At 47.7% G+C, this 24,093-nt stretch overlaps 1 protein-coding gene across 5 annotated transcripts in view; it reads left to right on the top strand.

Moving 5' to 3' along the window:
* GRIK4 (glutamate ionotropic receptor kainate type subunit 4) overlaps positions 1–24,093 on the top strand; it is a 304,116-nt gene that overhangs the window by 187,323 nt on the left and 92,700 nt on the right. For all 5 annotated transcript variants that reach the window (XR_006287070.1, XM_037882213.2, XM_043534174.1 and 2 more), the window contains exons 4-6: positions 7,780–7,877; positions 11,801–11,966; positions 21,094–21,272. Coding sequence is in view for 4 of the 5 variants with exons in the window: in XM_037882213.2 (XP_037738141.1) it covers positions 7,780–7,877; positions 11,801–11,966; positions 21,094–21,272 (443 nt within the window). In the remaining variant the exon portion in view is untranslated. The remainder of the gene's footprint in view (positions 1–7,779; positions 7,878–11,800; positions 11,967–21,093; positions 21,273–24,093) is intronic.

Here is a 24,093-nt window from a genome sequence, read left to right as displayed (position 1 = left end):
CTGGGGGATTTCTGGCTTTAATGGACACACAAAAATAATATTTCTACGTGCATAGCTGATGCTTCCATCGTAGTAGCCATGCCATGTTGTGCTCTTAACCCGTCAGATTTCACAAGCTAAACAGGGCTGGGCCAGGTCAGTAATAAGATGTGGGAATATGCAGGATGCTGCAGGAAATAGCGTTGGCAATTTCAGTAAGCGGTGGTCTCACTTGGAGATAGCACCCTCGTATTCCACTGGGGTCATTGCATTGCTGGAAGTGTCGTCTTTCAGAAGAGAAACAAGGCTTAGCCATTTGTGGGCGATAAAGATCCCACAATGCTTTTCACAAGAGCTCAGATGTTAGACCCCCCACCAAATTCCAGCTAGGGTAATTGCATTTGTAACCCCCTTGTGTAGTTTCATTTGGATTCAATATTCTTCTTTACTTTGGGGAGTATTTGTGGCACCTTATAGACTAACAAATTTTATTTGGGCATAAGCTTTCATGGCTAAAACCCACTTCATATGTCCCATATTGTTCTGAAGGGTTGCTATGTGTTGCCTACTAGCTGCCACAGTCTTCACCTGAGGTGGATGCACTTACTGGTGCGTGAAATGCTTTCTATAGTGACAGAGTTTATGTATGAATATACAAATTGCTTGGAGATCCTTAGAGATGAAAGCCACCATCTTTATTAACTAGCTATATGTATCTAACCTGAACTCTGTTATGTTTTTTATTTATAGAAATCGTTACTTGCTCAGACATTCATTTAAAATGTATCTTGCAGTTTGTCTGAACATGCGCACCCATGCTCGTTTCCTAGCTTTCGTATAAAGGCCCTGATTCAGGAAAGCACATAAACACCTGTGTCACAGAGTGGGATAGGTCTGTATCAAATTATATTATGCAGTATGCATTGAATGCATATCTAAACTTGCCTGAGGGCAACCTATTGAAATGCATTCCAGACAGGTGCCTTACCTGGGAAAAGGGATTGACACCTAGTTGAAGGACTATCACAGGGAAGCCATCAAGGTGGGAATCTGGGGCCATCAACTTTGAATGACTCTCCACCACTGGCTCACTCCTGTGGAACAATATTTTTTCTACAGAGGGGCCAGCGTGACTTGGGGAGGGAGTTGGAGCATCCCAGTGAAGCACACAGAGGAGAGACAGAGGTCTGTCTGGCTAAGAACTGGGTGCTGCTCTGTGAGGGAGGGACTCTGCCTAGCCTGAACCTCTTGCAAACCTTGGGCTCACAAGAAGAGGTGAGATCAGCTCAGGTGAGGGGGGCCTCTCAGGACTTCAGCTTTGTTTCCAAGATCTTTAACTCTTGAATGCTTGAAGAGTTATGTGTGTGTGGTTAAGAAATCCCTCTGCTAAGCCTGTGTTCCATGCTTTCCTGCCATGTTGTCCCCAAAGGGGCTAACCTAGAAACTTGGGGTGGCCAAAACTTAGTTGGAGCTCTGGGGGATGTGTGTAAGTGCCTGAGAGGGAGGGTCTTGGGAGGTCTCAGACACTGATTTCGTGCCCTATTTTGTGCCCAGAGCTAGAAATAGTGACTAGACTCTACCTGCACCTAGCTGGCTTAAAAACATGTGGGACACAGTGCCTGGGTCTACTCTCAACAGACTGGGGACCATACAGTGGGGTACGGGCCAGGTTGTAACAACCAGCTTAACTTCAAGCATCTATTTAAGTGCATCGCTAAATAAGGGTTGTGGTGTACAAAGTTTTGAAATCTTGAGTCCTGGTTTCTAGCAGAGACATAACCAGTCCCAGCCCTTGGATCCACCACTTCTGAAATTTTGAGAAGTTCAGCTACAAAACAGCATTGGAATATTGTGGCTCCAGTTGACCTAATCTCTCGGTATCACCAGGCTCTCCAAAAGAACATGCCCCACGGAACATGCTGTCATCCCCGGATACAATGGGGTGAGTTAGAGCGTTAAGGAACAAGTTGAAATTTTTGGCATTTCCTAGAGGAGGAAGGTTTCAGCCGGAGCCTCAACGCTGGTTGTGATTGAATCCACGATTGTCCAGCCTGTACCACTGATTATTTCAGCATGCATGTTCCCAGGCGTTCACATATGACAGCAGCTTTGACACCACAGGGATGGGTGGTGTGACAAAGTGGGATTTTTTTGTAATATTTGTATGAATCCTAAGTGTCTCTCAGCTTTCCCCCCATATTTTGCATTGCTACCCAGTGGGGGAAACAGGATTAAGTTTGCTCTCAGGGACTAAGAGACATAGGGGTGTGAGGGCCACCTACCTGTCTGAGAGGCTGAATGGGTCATTTAAAAAAAAAAAAAAACCTGGCCAAGGTGACCCATATCAATGGAAAATCTGAGAAGACATTGGAAAGCCCAGTCACCAGGACATTGCCACTGAGCAACCAATGACCCAGGGGGAGGACAATTATCCTGACTCTCAGCAAGGAAGCAGAGCAGAGATCCCAGCTCGAGAGCCAAGGACTGAAAGGTGTGAGGTAGGAGTATGACACTTGGCTTCTGGAAGAAGCTGGGAGCTCTCTCATCTGGGAACTGACTCAGGAAGAAAGTCAGAGGGAGAGACAGCCCGAAAATGGAGTTCGCTGGTGAATTGCTGTGGATTGACCAGAATGGACAGTGCTTAAACTTTTATGTCTCTGTGCTAACCTAAGGACATCCAGTGCTGGGTTCCACTTGATTATTAAACCCTACTGTTTTGAGAACCACTGGTTGAGTGTCACTGCAAGTATTGGGGGAGGTGCATTAGTCCCTGGAAAGTGTACAGGTCTCTAAGCAGGAGTCCATTTCCGCTGGACAGGCTGAGCAGTGAGGCTGATCCTGAAGGAAGAGTCTGACTCCTTGGGGATCTGGCACATCGAAGGGTTTCCTCCAAGAGACTGTTCCAAAGCTGGGGTTGGGGAGGGGCATAGTACTGGTAACACCGGTGAAGATTGGCCCAGATCTTGGACTGTCAGCAGACCTATATCAATTCATACCACCTGAGAATCTGGCCTGGAGAGTCTAGTGTCTAAACAATATCCATCAGTTGAAGTTCCCAGAGTCTTCTATGCCAGAGGCTGTACTAGCATCTGTGGTTCTCTGGGTCCATTTTCGTCAGTCCAGTTACACGAGGGATGAATGTGGCATTATGTGGACAATTCTGCATCCTCCAAAGGGCTGGTGTCTGAGCACAGAAGACCGGTGTATGTAATAGGCTTAGGAGTCCAGACGTGAGCTACCTGCTGCAGTTTGTCTCCGAGGGTAAAGTACCTTGAGATAGGAAGAGTGTTTGGGTTACAAGAGGCGCTCTCCTTACATGGTCTAATCCTCTGCCTCAGGCATCTCCACTTCGTTGCGGTGTTTTTTCTCTAATTCCAGAGTGTGTTTCACTCTGAGAGTGAAAAGCTGCCTGTTCTTCCTCTGACAATCCTTGCAACTCAGTTGCTATGACTACTTAACCTATTCTCCCAGTCCCTTTGTTCTTGGCTACTTGAGAGACAAAGGGAAAGTGCTAGCCAAACTTTCTCCTGCATGCATGACAAAAATCCCCCCTAGGACTTTTGACTTATTCAAAGGCACACAAATAGGAGAGGGAGCCCGCGCCTTCTTCCTAGATGCTGGCAGGTGCCTGATACTCTGCAGAATAGTTGAAGGCGCTCAGCTGTCACCAGGGACTGATGAATGTTTCTAAAGCAGAATGCACAGTTTGCAAATTGCTAATATTCCTATTCAAAAAGGGCTATTCAAGAGGTATAAGTGTCTGCAAATTTCTAAGCACAGAGAAGCAAGTGCCAGATCCATGTGAAGTTGCTGGAGAAAAACATCCACCAAACATCCACTAGACTGAACGGAGTGAACAAAACCAAGAGGAGATGGCATTTAAACTTCCTGTAAGAACTTAGAAGCCTTACTATGCATCCTGGGAACTGGACGACGTGGTAGTTGAATATTGAGCCTTTCACCTCCAGGTTTTCTGCACAAACCCAGTCCAGGTCATTTGTGACCATCTACTGGATGTTTGGTGTCCCACATGAAATGAATTTGATTGATCTCAGTCACTTCCCCATGGTCAAAGAAACCCTCCATTACATCCTGTATTTTGCAGCAGACTGGCCAGCCATTGAGTTGCTGGCTTAGAGGTGGTTCCTTCCAATCAACATGGAGGCAAATAGAAGGAGACCTATGTGGGAAGCTTGTACTTTCTTGTGTTATATTGTGGACAGAGGCTTTCAGTGGTATTCATTTGCCATGTTTTACCAGTGCTAGATTGATACATTTTTTTAAAAACAAAGAGAAGGATGATGGTGTGATTAAATTTCCCCAGTTCACCTGTTACTATTTTATCCTGGTTTTCTAAGGTGTGGATGTGTGGTTTTGTTTTGTTTGCTTTCTTGTTTTTTTTGCCAATTTTAGGATTGAACTTTTTAGGAGCTATCTAATTTTTCATTTTTAGGATGTAAATTTCAGGGAGGCTGGGATGATGTCCTGACTGACTTTGCAATGCATAAGGTTTTTTTTCACCCAAGGAACTCAGAGCTCTTTACAAACATGAGTTCAGCAAACCCTATAATCTCCCTGTTAGAGTTAGCATCATCTCTATTTTACAGATGAACAGAGAGGTAACATGACTTGCCTGAACTCACAGACATGGATCCTGAGGCCAGATTGGACCACTGTGATCATCTAGTCTGACCTCCTGTAAAACACAGATCATTTGGATTTCTCTGAATTAATTTCCTGTTCGAACTAGAGCAAATTTTTTTTTTTTTTTGGAAAAATATCCAACCTTGATTTTAAATGGCGAGTGATAGAAAATCCACCATTAACCCTGGTAACTTGTTCCAATGATAGTTACCCTTACAGTTAAAAATGTGCACCTAATTTCTAGCCTGAATTTGTCCAGCTTTAAGTTCCAGCCGTTGGATCTTTTCTACTAGACTGACAAGTCCTTTATTATCAGATTTTTGTTCCCCATGGGGTACTTATAAACTGTGATCAAGTCACCCCTTGCCCGTTTCTTTGTTAAGCTAAACAGATTGAGTCTTTCACAATAAGGCGTGTGGTCCAATCCTTTAATCGTTCTTGTGGCTCTTCTCTGAATCTTCTCCAATTTATCAACATTCTTCCTGAACGGTGGACTCCGGAACTGGTGGCAGTATTCCAGCAGTGCCAAAGTCACACCAGTGCCAAAGACAGAGATAAAATAACCTCTCTTCTCCTATTCGAGAGCCTCCTGTTTATACATCCAAGGGTCACATTAGACCATTGACCACCTAGTGGCACACTTGGAGCTCCTGTTCAGCTGGTTATTCACCAGGATCCCCAAATCTTTTTCACAATCACTGCTTCCCAGGATAGAGTCCCTCCATCATATAAGTACGGCTTGCATTCTTTGTTCCTCGATGTATACGTTTACATTTGATTATGTTAAAATGTGGATTGTTTGCTTGTGCCCAGCTTAACAAATGATTGTGAGGTTAAGAATTGACTCCATGGAGTACAGACAATTCAAAGTAGTTTTTTTATGTATCTTGTCCAAAAGGAAACAAACACAAACCTGGGAGGGGCAGTGTTGTTGCATCAACCAATAAGTGCCATATAAGTAAGCCTGCAGTCATACCATTTTCAGTGCTTACAACCCAAGCACGGTCAGGCCAGCCCAGTACATGGACGGAGTCCTTAGCAGAACTTCTAGGAGCCGCAGGAAGGGGATTGGTAATTTACTAGGGAGCAGACTGAACTTTTGTGCTGTTGGGGCACTATGGTTTGGAGAGGCAAAGAATTAAATGACTCCTAGAACTGACATCCTAGCCACCTGCCCTCTTTCAGAAAAATGGGGAGCCAAATTCCAATACAGGCATTGCCCCACATCCTAATTAATCCTTACAGCAGGTTCAATGAAATGTTCTTCACTTCCTGACTTCAGTCTACATAGAGTTGCTCTGCACTGTCAAACAACTGCTGCTGTCAGTGCAGTGATGTCTAGTTTTGATACGTGACCAAGTCATCGGCAGGACTTAGTACAGAATCCAGGAGTCCTGGCTCCCAGCTTCCTGCTCTAACCACTAAATTATCTACTTTGTAGATTTTAAGACCAGAAAGGACCACTGTGATCATCTAGTCTGACCTCCTGCATAACGTTCACCTACTGATTCCTGCATTGAGTCCAATAGCTTTCAAATGAGAGCGTATCTTCTTTTGGAAGACATCCAATCTGGATTTAAAGACTTTAAGTAAGGGAGAATCCACTGTATCCCTTGGCAAGGCAATGCCAAGGATTAATTACCCTCACTGTTTAAAAGAAAACGACGTTGTGCCAAGTTGAATATTTTTAGCTTCAACTTCCAGCCACTGAATCTTGACTAAATCTCACAACTGTTATGAAAGACTCATACCCCAAGACAGACAAGCCACTTGATATCTAAGAGACCACAACTTAGATGCGTGACCTGTTTTTTTAAATCGGGAAGTGCACAAATATTTGGTTCTGAAAACGTTGACAAGATGGTCCTGTAGGGAACGCAAATGACTCTGGTGAACCAATTGGTATCCTCTTTCCTTGGAAGAAACTCACATTCGTGCTAGTGCAGCAAATACAGCTTTGTATTTGTTCACAGGGCTGCTTTGGTCTGGTTGGGGAAGAGGTGGGAGAGTGGTGGTATTCAATCAACCACAGTTTTTCAGTTAGCCTGGGCCTGTGATGTCTTTCAGAACAACTCCTCACCTCACATTAAATTCAGAATATCCTTCACGGGGTCTTTGGGGCTCAGAAATGACAAAGCTGCTGGTTTAAATCTATAGAGTCTTCACTTATACAAATTACTCCAGAGGAACAGCCCTAGATGTGTTGGTAGGGTTCGAATTCCACCACCGAGTTGACACCAATTGGACAGTCTTTGGAGCCCTATCCAGCTCAGTCATGCTACGACTGAAAGCACAAAAGGTTCCTATTAAACCCAGGAGGAGGCTGGGGGGGAGAGAATTCAGCTTCCTGAGTTTTTCAGGGTCCTGTTAATGTAGCAAGCTGGTGGCATGGATCCAGAGTGCTCACTGCCACTGAGCATAGTAAAAACATAGTAAAAACAAACCAAGTACAATCATTTAATTCATATTTATTGTTCAGTTCTTCAGAGGATGAGCTAGCAAATTTGTGTCGGTTTGGCTTGTGTCAACGTTGCTTTAACCAGGGTAATGTCCTTCTTTTACTATCTTCCATAAACTTCCGTGAAAGATGTCCTGCAGCAATGCAGGCAGATCCCAAAAGGGTCAGGTCTGAAAGGAGAAATGTCCTGGTTATGGGGCAAAGGGAAGAGGCTCTGCCTGGGGTTGGAGGAGAGCATGGTGGGATAACAGGAAAGCGGGGTTATTGAGGGGGATTCCATGGGACTGGTTTGGGGGGTTTGTTGTGAGCTTTGGGTTTGCTGTGAGCTTTGGACAGGAGACACATGGTGGTGATATGGGCTTTGGGTGGTGGGGATTTCACAAGGTTTGGGATGCTGCACGGTCTGGTGTGTAGGGCAGTGGGACTGTGGCATTCCAGGGAACAGGAGATGGGTTGTGGGTCAGGAACTTGACCCCTTAGGAAATACGAGGAACAGGGTGACAATGACTCCATGAAGTCCTGGGTACAAAGGCAGTGGGTTCTGTGTAGTGTGGGGGCATGGATAAATTTGTACTCTCAGCCCCTGGGGATGGGAAAGAAGATACAGTAGGATTTGATACTTACTAAGAATCTGGGATAACCCCCGATTGGTTAACACATTTCCTCTCCTGCTCTCTAATTCTCCATGGTGACCCCAGTGTGCCAGATTCTTCCGAAAGGGGTGGTAGCCGTCCTGGGACCTTCGTCGAGTCCGGCCTCAAGCTCTATTATCAGCAATATCTGCGGGGAGAAAGAGGTGAGTGAAATCCCACCGGTGGGAATATCTCCAGGCTGTGTGAGAGACTGACTGAGCTGCCTTGCAGGGCTCCCATAGCCTGATGGTGGCATTGCATGTCCACAGGGCATTGGGCTGCTAGGTTGTACTGGAGGGGCATCAAGTTCAGTCTGTCTGGGACAGGGAGGAAGCCCACTGTTGGGGATTGAAGGGGTGCAGAATAGTTCCCCTGGCCTCTTTTCCATACTCTAGCACAATCTCATGTCCATTGCAAGTTCTCTTCCGAACACATATGACTCAGGGCAGTGCAGTGCTGGAGACCCTCAAGCAGAGTTCTACCCCCCACCCTCTCTATCTCTGTGTCAGGCTCTGGAGGGACTGGGTCCTTTGCTGTCTCTGCTGAATGTTACCTGAATGCTCTACAACGCAGCATCTCCCCTCTGATTTATTAACTGCAAATGAGATGATTATTCGCCTCCCTAGTTCTGATCCCATTAGACTTTCTGTCTTTGAGCCGCGAGTGCCTCCTCTGGAGAACCAGCAGGGAAGGTGTCCTGCTGCCGAGTCACTTTCTCCTTCATAGCGTCCCAGCTGGCGTCTTCTGCTTTTCTGTCGTTCTCTTCCCCCACAGATGTCAGCCAAGGTTTTACTGCTGTTCCTCCACCCATTTCTGCTTCCAGCTCCTCCTCACTGTTGCTCTCCTTCTTCTTCCTCTCCGGGGTCTGGCTGCTGCTTTTCTTCCGCCAGTCCTAGGAAGGCCTCTTGCTGCTTTCCTGTCCGTTGCCCCGCCACGCGCACACAGACCCCAATGTGGGTCTAACTGCTGCTGTGTCAGTTTCTTTCTGCCCAGCAGGGCACTTACACAGCCTTGCATCACCCTCGTATCTGAGCGGCTCACAAGCACTAGCGGACTTGATCCTCGCAACACCACTGCGAGGCAGGGCAGTGCTATTATCCGCATTTTACCCCTGGGGAAGTGAGACACAGGACAGGTGAAGCGACTTGCCCCAGGTAGCCCTGTGATGTCTGTGGCAGAGCTGAGACTTGAATCCAGATCTCCTGAGTTCCAGTCCAGTCCCTTATCCACTAGGCCATCCTTCCTCTAACCATCTGTGGGCTGCAGCAAGGTGTACCTGAACTTGTAATTTAGTGCATGGGTCCCATCTTTCCTATTCCCTTCTCTTAACTCCTTGTTCTTCCTCCTCTCTCTCTCACCACATCTCCTTCTGCTTTTCTGCTAGCCTCACCCCATCTCCCACTTTCTCCTGCACTACCCATTCCTCCGACTTCTCTAGGATCCAGCAAGAACTGCCTCGTCAGTTACAGTCGCAAAAGCCAGCACCTGCTTGGCCAACATAACTCAGCGCAGAAGCTCCCAGCAGTCATTAGTTTGTGCATGATCCTCCTGGAAGATTATATTCCCTTTCTGGTTGGTGATGTTTCTTCAATACAAACCTTTTTAATCTACATCCAGATTATGTCTCTGATTTAATATTTTATAAACCCTCAACTGCCAGCGTACACTGATCCGTCTGTGCTCTGGGGAAAAGAAATTGAGTTCTCTTCTTATAGTTCATCCCTTCATAGCCTGATAACATCTCTCAGCCATTTACTGGACTCGGTCTCTGGTGCCTCCACGGTGTAGGAGCGTCTGAAATGGAACACGGTAAATAGCTTGTGTTTGCAAATGACTTGCATTGCTTTATTTCCCTAGAATCAGAGGCATTAGAGCTGGAAGAGATCTACTAGCCCCAACTCCCTCAGCTACTGCAGGATTGTCCTTTCTTTTCTAGTTGCTTGATCCATGGCAGGGTTAACTGCCTCTAGCATCCGCCACTTCCCAGGCAAAGACCAATCTGCCGTAACAGATCATCACGGTTTTTCCTGATATTCATCTTAACTCTGTGCCTCTTTGATCTCAGCTAGTTGTTTCTAGCTAGACTCCCCGTGTTCTACACGAAGCAATTCTCTTCCCTCTTTTTAGAGGTGGTCCTGAATCAAAACTGGGGTGCTAGGAAGTTCAGATCCAGTCTTATCTGTCTGGTTATTGAACCTAATCCTCTCTGCTGTCATTTACGCTGGTAAGAATCAGGAATGACTCGTCGTTATTTGTTTTACAGTAGCACCTAATGGCCTCAGCCAGGATCAGGGCCCCATTGTGCCAGGTGCTAAGTACAGTAGTAAGACAGCCTCTGTCCTGAAAAGCTTACAGTCTAGCCAGACAAGGCAGGCAAAGGGAGTGCTCTTGTGCCGATGGGGAAAGGATGCACGCAGAGGGAAAGTGACTTGCCTGAGGGGGACACAAGGCGTCTGTGGCGGAGCAGGTAAATCTCCTGCGTCACAGTCCAATGCTTTAACCTAAAGACCGTCATGGTGAAGTCACTGGCGGTACACTGGCGTAAAGCCACTGGGAAGGAGACAAAAATTAGACCTCCTGTCTGCGTCTTGGGCTGACCCAAAGCTGTGGATTGGAGCAACCCTCAGCTTCGTGACTTGGGCCCACCTCTTTGGGGATCGCACCCTGCAGACGTTTGTGGTGCGGTCTCGTGTACACCTCTGCCTGCGCATCTCTCTGCCTCATTAATCCTCATTGCCATGAGCCTCAGACTCCATCTGGCTTCGGAGAATGATCAACAAGCCCAGACTGGAGATGTCCCATCTACATTAGTTAAAGGAATCTGCCTGTGGCATACAGTCTGTTTCTCTCCCTGTTAATGGAGCCCAGGCTGAGGTCTGCGGAGTCAGATCAAGGCAGATAGCAGCTTATTAGTCTTTAACTTTTCTATTACTAACAAAACAGCTTATGCCTCCAATAAAGCAGCCATCGCAGCCCACTAACAGCCTTCCCCCAGAGGAGACAGATCAGAGGCGTGGGGTGATAGCTTCTGGAAGCGCCGCTAATGGAAGCAAAGAGGACTTGACATTGCTCTATTGAAGCAGAACCAGATGTTCCCCTTTTTCTGTTCTGTTTCTTCCAAATAATCCATGCTGTTAAAAAACAAACAAACAAATCCTTTCTCTGTCCCGCTGACCCTTATCCTTGCTGGTCTCCCATCGCTCCCGTTCCATCTGCACCATGGGCTCCTTGGCCCCGCGTTGTCCGTATTCCCTGGCATGCAGCGTCTCAGTGCTACTTCCACTCCCGTTTATGAATGGCAAATGAAATATTAGCTCTGATCCCTTTGGAATAGCCTGTTACTTCTCCGCAGATCAAACAGGGCAAAGCTTTAGGCTGCTGCAGCTGTTTCTCCTTATCCTGAGATTCACCAGCATGGGGTCAGCGTGTTCTTCTTTCCGTCTTTCCTAAAGGTTTCAGCGAGGCTCTTACTGCTAGACTTTCTTTAAAGGTCTCAGCCAGGGACTCCCTGGTCCATTTCTCCCCATCACTCCAAGTCAGACACTTCTTGCTGCTGTGACTTTCTCCTTCTCAGGATCCACAAGAGTAAAAACCCATTTAGGGTTCCATCCACAGGTGCTGACTTCTATTTTTAACTCGGGGTGCTTCACCCCGGCTCCACCCCAAGATCCCACCCTTCCCCTGAGGCCCCGCCCTCGCTCCACCTCTTCCCACCCCTGCTCAAACCTGTCTCCCAAAGCCCTCACCGCTCCCTGCTCTCCGTCCTCTCACAAGTGCCTCCTGCAGCCGCCAAACAGTTGATCAGGAGTGCCACTGATCAGCTGTGGCTGGTGGGTGCTGAGCACCCACTTTTTTTCCCCCATGGGTGCTCCAGCCCCGGAGCACCCACGGAATTGGCGCCTATGCTTCCATCCATTGTCTCCTCCGTTCAGTAGAATATTCTACGCAGTTTTGCTGGGTTGTCTTTTCTCTCGCCTACTTCCCATGCGGCACTGAGCTGACTGTTTTTTTACTGGAGAAATGCATCTTCTGCAATTGCTCTTCCTCTCGTTCTTTCTGTGTCTTCTGTTCTTTCTCATTTTCCCAGGTCCCTCATTTTAAAGTTGCCCCGGAGGAATTCCTCAAGTTCCAGTTCCAGCGATTCACCACCTTGAACCTCCACCCCAGCAACACCGACATCAGTGTGGCCGTAGCTGGGATCCTGAACTTCTTTAATTGCACCACAGCCTGCCTCATCTGTGCCAAAGCTGAATGTAAGTGGCCCTGGCTTGTGTTAACCCCTCCTGCTCCCGCTTGCTTCTCATTTTATCCCCTTCCCACATCCGTTACCTCTCTCTGCTGTGTAAAAATGCCTCAAGGGTCTAGCACTGGTTGGTGAAATCCCACCGGCAAAGCTGGTGTCAATTGCTGGAGGCCTGTGCTTTTCTCTGATTATAGTGGGCTAAATGGATTCATTTTACTAATGACGGGGTCTGTCCTGTCCGGGGCAAGAAGGGAACTTGGTGAAATCAGAGGCGAGTGAGAGGCCTGCAGCTGGAGGTCCACACTTAGAACCAAGTCCAGAAATTTCCAGCAGCAGTTTGTGAGAGATGGGGCTGGGGGGAAGGACATTGGCTGCCTTTTGGTTTCATAGAGAGCGTTTTAGCTGATGGATGGGTTTCCATAATGGAAAAAGCCTGAGGTCAGTTCCTGACAAAGCACGATTTGGAAATGTGTCTTTCTGAGACTTGTGTGCAGTCTGTGACCTAAACCGAGTGCACGCTGGATTTCGCTACTGTCCAGCCCGTTCTATGCAATCCTGGGTGCTGACTTATTCACTTGCGCATGATTCTGCCACCATGCATGCCCCAGTAACTGCACAGCGGTAAGCCTGCCTGATAACTTCTACGCACATTAGGCCTCCCTCCTCCACTGGCTTTGTGCTCCAGTGTAACGCCATTGACATCCTGGGATTCACTCCTGATTTAGACTGGAGTCAGCGAGAGGGGAATTGGGCCCCATGTGTTCTGATGTTAGCACGCAGGTATGTAGATCTGGGTGGTTACTGACGTGCATCTCTGAGCATGAGAGCAGGCCTTATAAATCTGACTTTTGTATACAATGCGGATGGGCCCATACTAGACCTCTGGGTCCGAACCCTCAAACCGGGGGGAAGTTCAGATCCGAACTCTGCAGCTTTGGCTCATCTCTACTGCACACAGGTAGACACACTTTTGTGTACACAAGCACACACCACCCATTTTTACGCATGCACCGTCCTTTCGCTGCCGTGCCCTCACACGCTTGGGTCTTTCCAGGTCATATCATTAAGAGTGCAGCTAACCTCACCAGAAGTCAGGACATGACATGGTTAAGGGTTCCCATTAGCACGTGGGTATTTTCTTTTCAAAGTGGTAGCTGGATGCATTAGGGCTAAAGTGTTCCTGTACCAAGGAGCCTGCTGTAGGGGGTGGTGAAGAGGTGCACTGCCCTAATGGGAGCTCCAGGGGGCACTGTGCATCATTTAGCCAGGCACAAGGCCTTCCGGGAGCAGCCGAGTGCCCGCAAAATGTAAGCGAGCAGCCTGGATCTGTCCTTGCATTCAGGAGAGCAATAGGACTTGCAATGTGACCAGCTCCAGCATGGATGCCAAAAGGGTCCTTGTGCCCACTTCCCAAATTGTGCACTCGCTGAGGGCCAGATCCTCAGGTGGTGTAAATCAGCAAAATCACCATTGACTCCAATTTATTCCAGCTGAGGATCTGGCCCAAGGTGTGCAACGACCCTGCGTTGATGTTACTGCCGCAGCCTTAACTCTGGTATTTTTTTACTCTGATTTTTCTGGCTGTACCTTTAACGTTGCCGTGAACCTATTTTTCATAACATCTTTTTTATACCTCATGTGCAGCTTTTCCTTATCTCCACCCCCCGGCGACACACAGTGTGATGCACACGCACTCGGGAACGCACAGACCCATAACTGGGCGTCTGACTGCACCTGCCCATCCACAAGCTGACACACTCAGGTGCCTCCCACTTCATTCAGTCCCTGGTTAATTTGATCCTTCATTTAACTGGATCGAAGAATCTGAGGAACCAAATGGCTTGTGTTAAATAATTCAACGTCCACCCTTAATTGAATCAATCCAGATAGCTTTAATCAGGGACTGCTGGACAACTCAATTGCTGGCTCCAGGAAGTTACCCTTTAGGGCTAGTGTGACATTTAGCCACGAGCCCTGAGAGGAGGAGCCCTGCCCAGGCCCAGAGGAGTCCAAGAGTGAAGGTGCCTCATGCAGCTACAACTCCCCCATCCTGCTCTTTGCACTAGCCTTTATGCTGGCACAAAGGACAGGAATGGACCATAGTCCTGCTCCGTGGGGGGAAGCAGAAGCCAGCACCCCAAGCACAGAGACTGCTATTGGCCACTGTCCTTGAGCAAGGGCATGGGAGAGTGGGGCTTTTTGCATCCCCCTTTCTGGCCGAGCCAGGACCGCACACAATCTGGCCATTAATTGATAAGGAAATTCCATTTTGAGGGACAACGTTGTTTGTTTTGGTGCGATAGCTAGAAACTCGAGCCCAAGGAGCAGAGAGTCTGAGCTGTTTGGTTTAACGCAGGACTCCTGTGACAGGACTCCTGGGTTCTGTTCCTAGTCTTGCTACTGACTCACACTGCAGCCTTGGAAAAGTCTTGGCTGTGGGCCAGTTGTCACCTATGCTGGAGTGAACAGAAATTAACTCTCTCTCGCAGTCCATGTTGTTACTGGTTTTGCACCGGCGTGCACTCGGGAGCAGACTCCGGCCCCGTGACTCCATTTCCCCATCTCGGAGAGGCTGCGAGGGATAATTCGCCCTAACCTGGAAGGCGCTGCGTGTTTTTAGAAAACCCACTGCAAATAGGACACAACTCCAGCTCCGATCTGTCGTGGCTGGAGATCGCAGTTGCTATCACAATCTCGACCATGTGTTGTACAAGCTGTGATCTGCACCCTGGCAGTGAGAGGGAAAACAAAGCAAGCTGCTTAATTCAGTCCAAGAACCTGGGGTGGCTCAAAGCAAAGGAGAAGGCTCTATGCCTGGGCCACGCGGACACCTACCAGTGTGTGCATAATTCGTATCAAACCCTATGTGCTCAATACTACCACTGTGCTAAACCATTCTGTGCCAACACAATGGCTGATGCAAACGGCTCACCCTCAGGGAGCCGCCCAGGGAAGACTGCCTGCAGGTGGCATCTCCCCAGTGGTCCTCTGGGGCCGAGGCATCCCTGTGCTGTCATCCTCCGCTTGGGTCAGGGCTTGTAGCTGAATACTACAGTGCACGGAATGAAATGCCTGCATGGATACATGTGCATGCACAGATCCTGCCTTCTCCAGTAGCCCTTGGTCACAGAGATGGGGAATCACTGATGCAGAAAGTGAGTCAGTGCAGCTCAGGACTCTGGAGTAGAGCTGGTGAATATATTTCAAGGAATAGTTTTTTCATAGAAAAAAAAATTTCCAGGTCCCCAAACCTATTTTTCGACTCCGGGCTGAAGTTGGCAAAAGGTTGAGTTGCACAAAAAATAGCTTTAAAGTGGAAACGTTTTGTTTCGACCATTTCGTTTCAAATCGACATTTGGCCAATTAAAAATAAAGGGCGGGGAGGTGGCGTGTGAAAAAATAGTTGGCTTGAAACAACTCCCCCTGTCCCACACCCAGATCATTTGGAATCAACTTAAAACAAATTTTTTTCAAGTTTTTTTTTTTAACAACAATTTACAGGGTGCAGGGGGGGAGAAGGCTTTCTGTCCAAACTGACCGGCATCTTTTCAGCTCGGTCCTTTCAGGCCCTGGATTGAAAACTCCGTTATTCACTGTCGTATTCCTGAGTCCCACTCACCAGCTTTAGCCACTAGAGCAGCGATACTCAGACTGTGGTTCGCGAGCCACAAGTGGCTCTTTGCTGTGTCTCCTTGCAGCAGGTGATGTTAAACCATTGGTTAATAATTAAAACTCACAATCGGGAGGCTTTTACTGCATTATTAACCACTTGTAGTTGATAAAATAATAATACTGTATATAAAAACTAAATATTTCCCCTCGTACTGTTTAAATCTGAATCTCTAGTACTATAGTAAATGAAACAATGAATTCACCCTACTGTGGCTCTTTTGGGTCATGTTGATCACTAATTTGGCTCCTGAACCACTGAGGTCTGAGTGTCACTGCCCTTCATGAAGCTGCCTCTAAGTCCCCAGACACAAGCTCAGAGCGGGTACTGTGCTTGGTTTGGGAGGCATTCCGGCTTTGCCGCTCCCAGATGAGCCTCGATGAATGGCGCAGACTGAGACGACATCTGCTCCTGCCTCTCCACACTTGGTGGTCCTCATTTGTGCGCTTCAAAGTTGCCGGGAGGGGTCGACAATCCTTGCTCATATCTGGCCTGTGAAACAGCCTTCTGAAGTGTCAGTCTGTCAGCGGCAGGCGATCCCCTTTCTCATGTCACTGGAACAAAAAGGGAATCTCTTCATCTTCCCCTCCCCACGCGGAGAGGAGGGGAAGGTGCGAACCAACGCGGCTATGGGCAGGATATAACGTGCTGGGAATGATAATTCTGTCGAGCCAGAGGAGAGGAAATCAGCTGTCTCCGCTGAGCTTCCTCACCCGCCTCGTGGTGCCTGATCTGGTTTAGAAACTGGCCAGCAGAGCTGTGCCTTCTGACCCAGAGAGTCTCCACCGCTGTCTGCCTGCAGCGACGGGACAGGGTAGGACTCGGGAAAGGCTAGGGTAGGGCGAGCACTAGTGGAGGGCGGTGGGGTGGTAGGGGAGGGATAAAAATGGAAAAACTAATCAAGAGAGACAAAATGAGGGCTTGATATGAATTGCAGTTCCATTTAGCGGCTGTGTTAGGGGATGCTTTCCAATCTGCCTCATTAATGCTTGGCTGAGACACACGGACTGCGGAATTAAGGAGCAGGATCTAATTTTATTTTGTGGGGCTGAAATTAGACATAAACTGGAACATTCCAGCGTGTCCTGCTGGCTTTTCTTTCTCTCCTGGGGAATTTCTGCACATTGTGGGGGGCAGAGCCTGGTGTAAATCGACCGCGCTCCCTGGGCTCCTATTCTGCAGCGCTTTGCACAGAGCGTCTGCTACCGACGCCTGCCCCAGTGTTTGAGCTGCAGGAGGGGACCCTGCCTCCTCCACCTCCATATGTGTTCATTCACCTGGGACATGGAGCTGAGAACCCCAACGTGAGCTCTGCGCCTGCCTGCCAGGAGACCTGCAACCTCCCCACCGTCATTACTCAAGATGGAGCCCGATCGTGACAGTGTACCATGCAGGAGGCTCCCCTGAGTAACATCTCCACAGCTGGCCTTCCACATCTTTAACCAGCTCGCAATAAGGCAGGCTTCCTCCTCCCCCTGTTTCCCCCCCTCGCTCCCCCAGGACTTGCAGTCCTGCTGTATTTGATATTGATCCGGGCAGATGCATTCTGAGTGAGGCTAATGCGTTCCTGGAGTTCACAGCGAGGAAGAGCGAAAGTCATTTGATTTAGTCTGATGTGCAGCTTAGGCCTGTCTCTCTGCAGACAGGAGAAGCTGGCTTTAACCCTTCATGCGCCAGCATCCTGCACTATGGAGTCCTTATTTTGGGTTATCATAGTGCATGGAGGCCCCGGCTGAAATTGCGGCCTCATTGTGCTAGGCACTGTGCAAAGACGGAGTGAGAGGCAGGCCTTGCCCCAAGGAGTTCACAGGCGAGAGAGCGAGAGTGAGAAACCGAGACGCAGAGCAGTGAAATGACTCACTCTAGGCCACCCAGCAAGTGCTGGGAGTAGACAGCTTCTCTCCTCACTGCTGGGCCAGTGCCCTTTCCGCCTGCCCGCACTGCCTCCCGTCATTGTGTGATTAGCCTTGCCACTGAAGCCGGCACGGAGGGGTGTCCGTGGAATTCTCATAACCTACAGCTGCTCCTTGCAGGAAGAGTTTAAATGTTTCCCGGTGGTCTTGGTGTGCTGTAGATACCCAGTGACTGTTAGTCTGTAAACAGCCAGTGCCCTCCCGTTAGAGTCCTCCTGCTATGCTTTGGGGGAGTGCGGGGAGTGGGGGGGGAATCGGGTTCACTTACTGGGCTAGGAATCAGGAGATGGGGGTTCTAGTCCTGTGTGATGATGGCTAAGTTATTTCTCCTCTCTGGGTATCAGATTCCACATCTGCCACATGGAGCTAATGACACTGACCAAGCTCAGCGGGGAGTTGTGGGCCAAATCCAGTCATTGAGATGATGGACTGTCTTGTTTTTAAGGCACCAGCGTGAGACTCAGAAGGCCTGGGTTCAATTCCTGGCTCCACGTGTGACCTTGGGCAAGAATCTCTCTGTGCCTCGCTTTCCCGCACCTGTGAAATGGTGGTGATAATCTTTCCTTTGTCCTGCCTACACTGCACATCTCTCTGGGCAGGGAGTGGTCTCTGACTGTAACTTTGTATGATTCCAAGCACCAGGGGGCCACAATCTCAGTTAAAGCCTCCTGTCACCACTGCAATGCTAATCATGCACAATAATTCCTGTTTGCTTTAGGAACGCCTTCCAAAGAAATAACACACCCAGGGGTTCCCAGTAGTCTTGGGATTATCCTCCCATGACTCCGTTCCAGCTTTTGTGATTTAAAGTACTGGGGCATCAGTTAATGAGACAGAGGTCTGCTCACCACCAGGCCACTGGTTTAAAATCAGCTCAGGTTGGTAGCCGCACCTTGGGTACTTGCATCCAGTTTTGCTCATGCAGAAAGATGGGGGGAGGGAAGGGTCCTCAATGTCCTTTTCTTAACCAAGAGAAATGCAAAATTGCCATGAAACTGGACCATTTTTAGAAAGACAAAGGAAACACAAAAGCCTCCTTTTCTGAGGGCTTAATGGAATCATGGTGAGTGAAGGTGCTTCTCAAATCTTTCTCGTGTGAGCGCTGGTTCAGAGTTTGCCTAAATAATAGCAGAGTAGTTTTACTTATACCCTTTCCCCCAACCTGTGTCTGGCTTGTCTATAGATTGTAAACTCTCTGAGACAGGGACCATCTACTACTCTGTGCCGGTAGGATGAGACCCTATTCTTGGCTGGCCTTTAGGCACGACCGCAATAAACGTGATTAATAATAACCAACAGTTCTTGCTGGAAGCGTCTCTGCTCCTTGGTAGGAAAGGAGATTGCGGGTGCGGACAAAATTAAACTATGCAGAGATCTGGCACAAAACTTAGACAACACTTAGGTCCCACTTAAACCCATAAAATAACACTCAGGTGACATATAGGTCCTCTTAGAATTTCACCCTCCATGAAGAAATAGACTAGGAAGTTAATTTCATCCCAGAGAAATCCTGCTGACTGCAGTTGCTTTAGTCCCCCGATGAGTTCCTCCTGGATTAAGGAGGAAAGGCAGGGGGCACTACATGGTAAGGAGCTCAGTGTATGCACACTGGTTTGCTGAGAAACCTCTCCGTGAATGAGACTCCACTCATCTAGGCTTTTTCTCTTTAATGCATCGCTTTGTTGCCTTTTGTGAAGAGTTGGGCGTTCTTGAGAGCAGCACTCTCCCTCTTGATTATGTTGCATTGTACCGCCTTGTATTGCTTCCTCAGCCCTTGACTTTCTGGGTGAATAAACTGTTGAGTGCCATCAAAATGACATTTAGTTGAAGAGTTGAGTGCTGGGCTCGAAGCACAGGAACGGTGAGGGTATGTCTACACTGCAAACAAAAAACAACCCTGTGGCAGCAAGAGTCAGAGCCCGGTCAAGTGACTTGGGTTCACAGGGCTCAACGCTACAGTGCCAAAAATATTAGTGTAGACGTTCCCACTTGGGCCGGAGTTCAAGCTCTGAAACCAAGTGAGAGAGGTCAGCCTCAGGGCCTGAGCTTCAGCCCAAGTGGGAATGTCTGCGTGGCTATTTTTCGTCCTGTACCACGAGCCCCTGTCAGCTGAGCCAGGCTCAGAGACTCAGGGCCACAGGTTTGTTTATTTATTACAGGGTAGACTTACCCTGAGTGCCCCTCTGACTGCCAGGGCACTGGCCTTAAGCTCTGGGTTTGGGATCTGTTCTTTGTTCTCTTCCTTTGGAGGGATGCTGGTAGTTAACTAGTCCAGTTTCCATTTGTTTAATTCCTCCTTTGAAGAAAGCTAACCAAACAAACTCCTCCCTTTCCAGCCCGATATAGGGCCGGATGCTACATAATCTTTCATCATGCCAGGAGTTTTACTGGCTTCATTGCATACATGAGAGTTTGCCAAATCAGGGCTTTGGATCGTAAGGTATTTGGGCTCGGGACATTCTTGTTGTTTGTTATTTATATGACAGAAGTGCCAAAAAGCACAGAGGCAGAGTGAGACGACCACTGCCCCAAAGAACTTATAGTGCGAATTAGTGATACTCAGACGGTGGCTCTCTAATGGGTCTCCTGCGGCTCTTTGCAGCACATGATATTAAAACACGGTGTGATTTAATTATTAACCAGTCCAAGTTATTCACCAATCAGGGTGCTTTTACTGTATGATTAACCAATTAAGTTATCAACTTGCACTAAGTTATTAACTTGTATGCTGTCAGAATCTATAGAACAACTAAATATTTTCCCTGTCATTCGCACTACGGTGGCTCTTTTGGGGTAATGTCGATCGCTAATTCGGCTCCTGAACCGCTGAAGTCTGAGTATCACTGGTCTAAATAGAGAAGACAAAAAAAAAAAGAAAGAGTGGGAAGACAAGCAGAGAAGTGACCTGAGATGGGAATAGAATCAAGGTCTCCAGAGACCAAGCCCAGAGCCCCACCCACTGGACCACGCTGCCATTCGACCATGTCCTCTTATTTCTCTGTAAATGCCTAGAATACATTTGGTTGTTGTGTTGGTCTGTGGCCGTGTTGGATATTAGAGCGGCAAGGTGGGCAAGGTAATATCCTTTATTGGACTAACTTCTGTTGGTGCGAGAGACGAGCTTTCGTGCTCCATGGAGCTCTTCTGCAGAATACATTTGGTTCTTTATTATTATTATTTGTGCTGGGGTAGCACTTTGAAGGCCCAGTCTGGGATCAAGGCCCAGTGTGCTTGAGCTATACACACAGAGAATGACAAGCCCCCTCCCAAAAAAAGCTGTATAAAGAATTACTTTCAGAAAGGCCCGGTGTCAAGATGATCTTCCCTCTGAGAGAGGGCTGCAGGCTGTTCCGTCAGATGGCCACAGAGAGTTACAAATTGCTCCGTCCCTTCCCCTCCCCTGCTGGTCATGGCTTCTTTGCTTTGCAGCATGTTGCTACACCATTTGTCTGACCAGGTTTGCAAAGGACTGGTTCCTATGGGAAAGGATAGCTGTTGTCATGGGTGGGGTACTCTTGATTCAAAAGTTCTGTTTGTGTTTCTTTTATCTGAAGGCCTTTTAAACCTAGAGAAGTTGCTTCGTCAGTTCCTTATCTCGAAGGACACCCTCTCGGTCCGGATGCTGGATGACAGCGGGGATCCTACCCCACTCCTAAAAGAAATCAGAGACGACAAAACCTCCACCATCATTGTACATGCGAATGCCTCCATGTCTCACATCATCCTCCAGAAGGTAGGCAGCTGAAATTACAGCTTTATAAACTGCCTTGCTTCCACCAAATGATCCTTCTGCATGTGCGTTGTACGGTTCCGGAGCTTAAAAACTCCTACCATGCAGCTGAAAATTATCTACGCTACAGGGAGATTTCCACTGATTGATGCTGAGGTCCTGGGAATAACAGTTTGTTCACTGCCTCCGGGATTCTAGGTGTAGAACAAATAGATTGAATACTCCGAGTGCATGTCCCAGAGGTGTCTGGCTTGGCATCCACGATGCCAAACTTTTACTGCTCTTACTGGCTTTGAGCAGGGTCAGCTCAGCTCTTTTGAAAGTCGGTCCGCCGGCAGTGTGGACTCTCTTTTCTGAGTACATCTCTGTTGTGTTTCTCCGTCTAGTTATTTTTTTACCAGATTATGTTTGTTTATTTTATTGTCTCCTGTACAGTTGTTGTGTTTGTTTTGAGAGTTTGGTTTAATCGGAGCATTGAATCCAGTTTGGGCTTCCACTTTAGTGCAGCTCTCCAGCGCCTGTATGGAACGGGAGGCTTTTTAGCCAATTATCGAATGAAATAAATATAAGTTCTGGCTCCCTAGATTCACCTCTCAGTATACCAATGGGCCTAGACGAGGGATTCCTGGTGGTGTAGAAGGTGTTGTAGTACGGAGTCAATCATCTGAGCCTAAGGAATCTAATCCAAAGGCCATTGGAGACAGTGGGACTCTCCATTGGTTTCAGTGAGTTTTGGATCAGGGCCATGATGCTGTGTGTCATTTTCACTCCTAGAACAGAATGCATGTTTTCTAGGCCTGATGGATTAGTCTCGTGATGTCCTGTGCAACTGTCAGTCCTACTGGCTTTACAACTACGTGCTAGTTTCCACAAAGAATCTTGTCCACAAGGAAACCATGTGCCACGGTATCATCCTACCAGAGTTGGTAAGACTTTGTATGACAGCCCCCATCTTGGCTGACTCATCAGGGATTGAAGTGGGGACCTCCAGTGCTAACAGCGTAAGCTGCTACGGCTTGAGCTAAAGAACCCAGGCTCCCACGCTGCGGCTGTAACAGACTCAGATGCGCTGTCAATCAGCACAGAGGGACCCCTGTAGCACATACGCTCCAGTGAGTTATGTTTCCAGCTCGACAGGAAATAGTTTTCCCATCCCAGGAAAATTTCCACGATTTCGGAAAACGTCCCCATCCTAAATCGGGACGAAAAGTCGACATCTCAAACATGTTTGTGGACCAAAATGTGGAGAAAAAACTTGGATTGGGTCAGTCCCAACATTTTGTTTTGATTTTGACCTTTTAATAATTTATTAGATTCCCCCTCCCCCCAAATTCACTTAAATTTCAAAACAATATGTCGTTTCGAACTGAAAAATGGAATTTTTCATTTTAAAAATAAGGAAAGGGGACATTTGGACACTTTTCCCAAAACGGGAACTTCGTCGAAGCTGACCCTTTCCCGCGGAATGTTTCGGTTTCCACAAATCGGTATTTTCCAAACGAAAAACGTTAAATTGAAAAATTCCTGGCCAGCTCAGGCTCCCTTTGCTTTACTACTATGGTGAAAAAAGTATGAATGTTGCTTTGGGGGATGCAAAGAAACAGTGGCAGAATTTCAATTGTGGATAGCTACTCTTGGGACATGAGGCATGACAGCTGATGTGCGTCCCCTTGCTAATCTTTGCTGGTACAGATGCCAGACTTCGGTCCAGAGGCTGACGTTAGACTAAGGCTGCTAATAGAGGCTGCACTGTCGCAAGTGACTCCAGCTGGATCTCTCATCAATCCATTCCAGTGTCATTTTAATTGCACATGTAAATACAACATAGTAGTTTTCACTGAGGAACAACTTTCCTTTTTCGATTTTTGTTATTTCACTAACCCCTCTGAAGCTTCTTATGTGCAGGAAATCAAAGACGAGGTTTCAGGTTGGGGTGGATTTGTAAATTTATTTCTAGATTTCATCTCTGAGTTAATAAAGAATTTGAATGAGCTCGCTCACTGTTGAAGGCTATCCCCTCAGCCTGTTGCCATAGTAATTTTCCACAGCTACAGAGCACAGGGGCTTTTTAGACACACTCTCTCTCCCTTCCCATCACTGAGGGATTCTCAGGCCATGACCGATGAAGATGTCAAAGATTCAGAAGATTTTTCAGCAATTCAATAACATTTAATGCAGTCGCCCTGTGCGGAGGTTTCCAAGGGGAAAGGGAAATGAACACCGCTCTTATGATTTCTGAACTTCTTGCAACTGGTGAAACTGGAAGTTATTTCTCTGTATACTGGGAGAGCAAGCAGAACAATGGGTGAAGATGATGATAAAACAGTTTCCTCCTTTGGGCTCAATCCAAACAGAAAGACTGACATTAATTGTAAAAGATTTTGGATCAAACCCTGTGTTACCAGCCCTTTCTTGGGCTCTGCTACCTTTGGACAATGAGGCAGAAGCTACAACCTCTCATATATTCCCCGCCCCATATGGTCTAGAGACACATGGTTGCTTCTTATATAGCCAGCCTGCCCCAGCTTTGCCAATATGTATGTTAAATGGATGAGATCAATGGAGGAAAGGAGACGGCTTGTTGCTTTCTTTGATTTTCTTCCCTTGAAATCCCACTTGCTGATTTCAGAGTAGGTCACAGGGAGAGCAGACATTGCTGCTCTCCCCAGACAGTGAAAACTGTGATGTGCAGCAGTCAGAAGATGAGAGGCACTGTGGTCTGGTGGTGGTCAGAGCACGTTGCCGGAGGACCTAGTCTTCTCTCTGCTACTGACTTGCTGTGTGTTCTTGGGCAAGTTACGTTCTCACAGTCTCCCTTTCCCAA

Source organism: Chelonia mydas, chromosome 22 (assembly GCF_015237465.2).
Source record: "Chelonia mydas isolate rCheMyd1 chromosome 22, rCheMyd1.pri.v2, whole genome shotgun sequence".
Lineage (NCBI taxonomy): Eukaryota > Metazoa > Chordata > Testudines > Cheloniidae > Chelonia > Chelonia mydas.
This window is presented reverse-complemented; position numbering and strand designations above follow the sequence as displayed.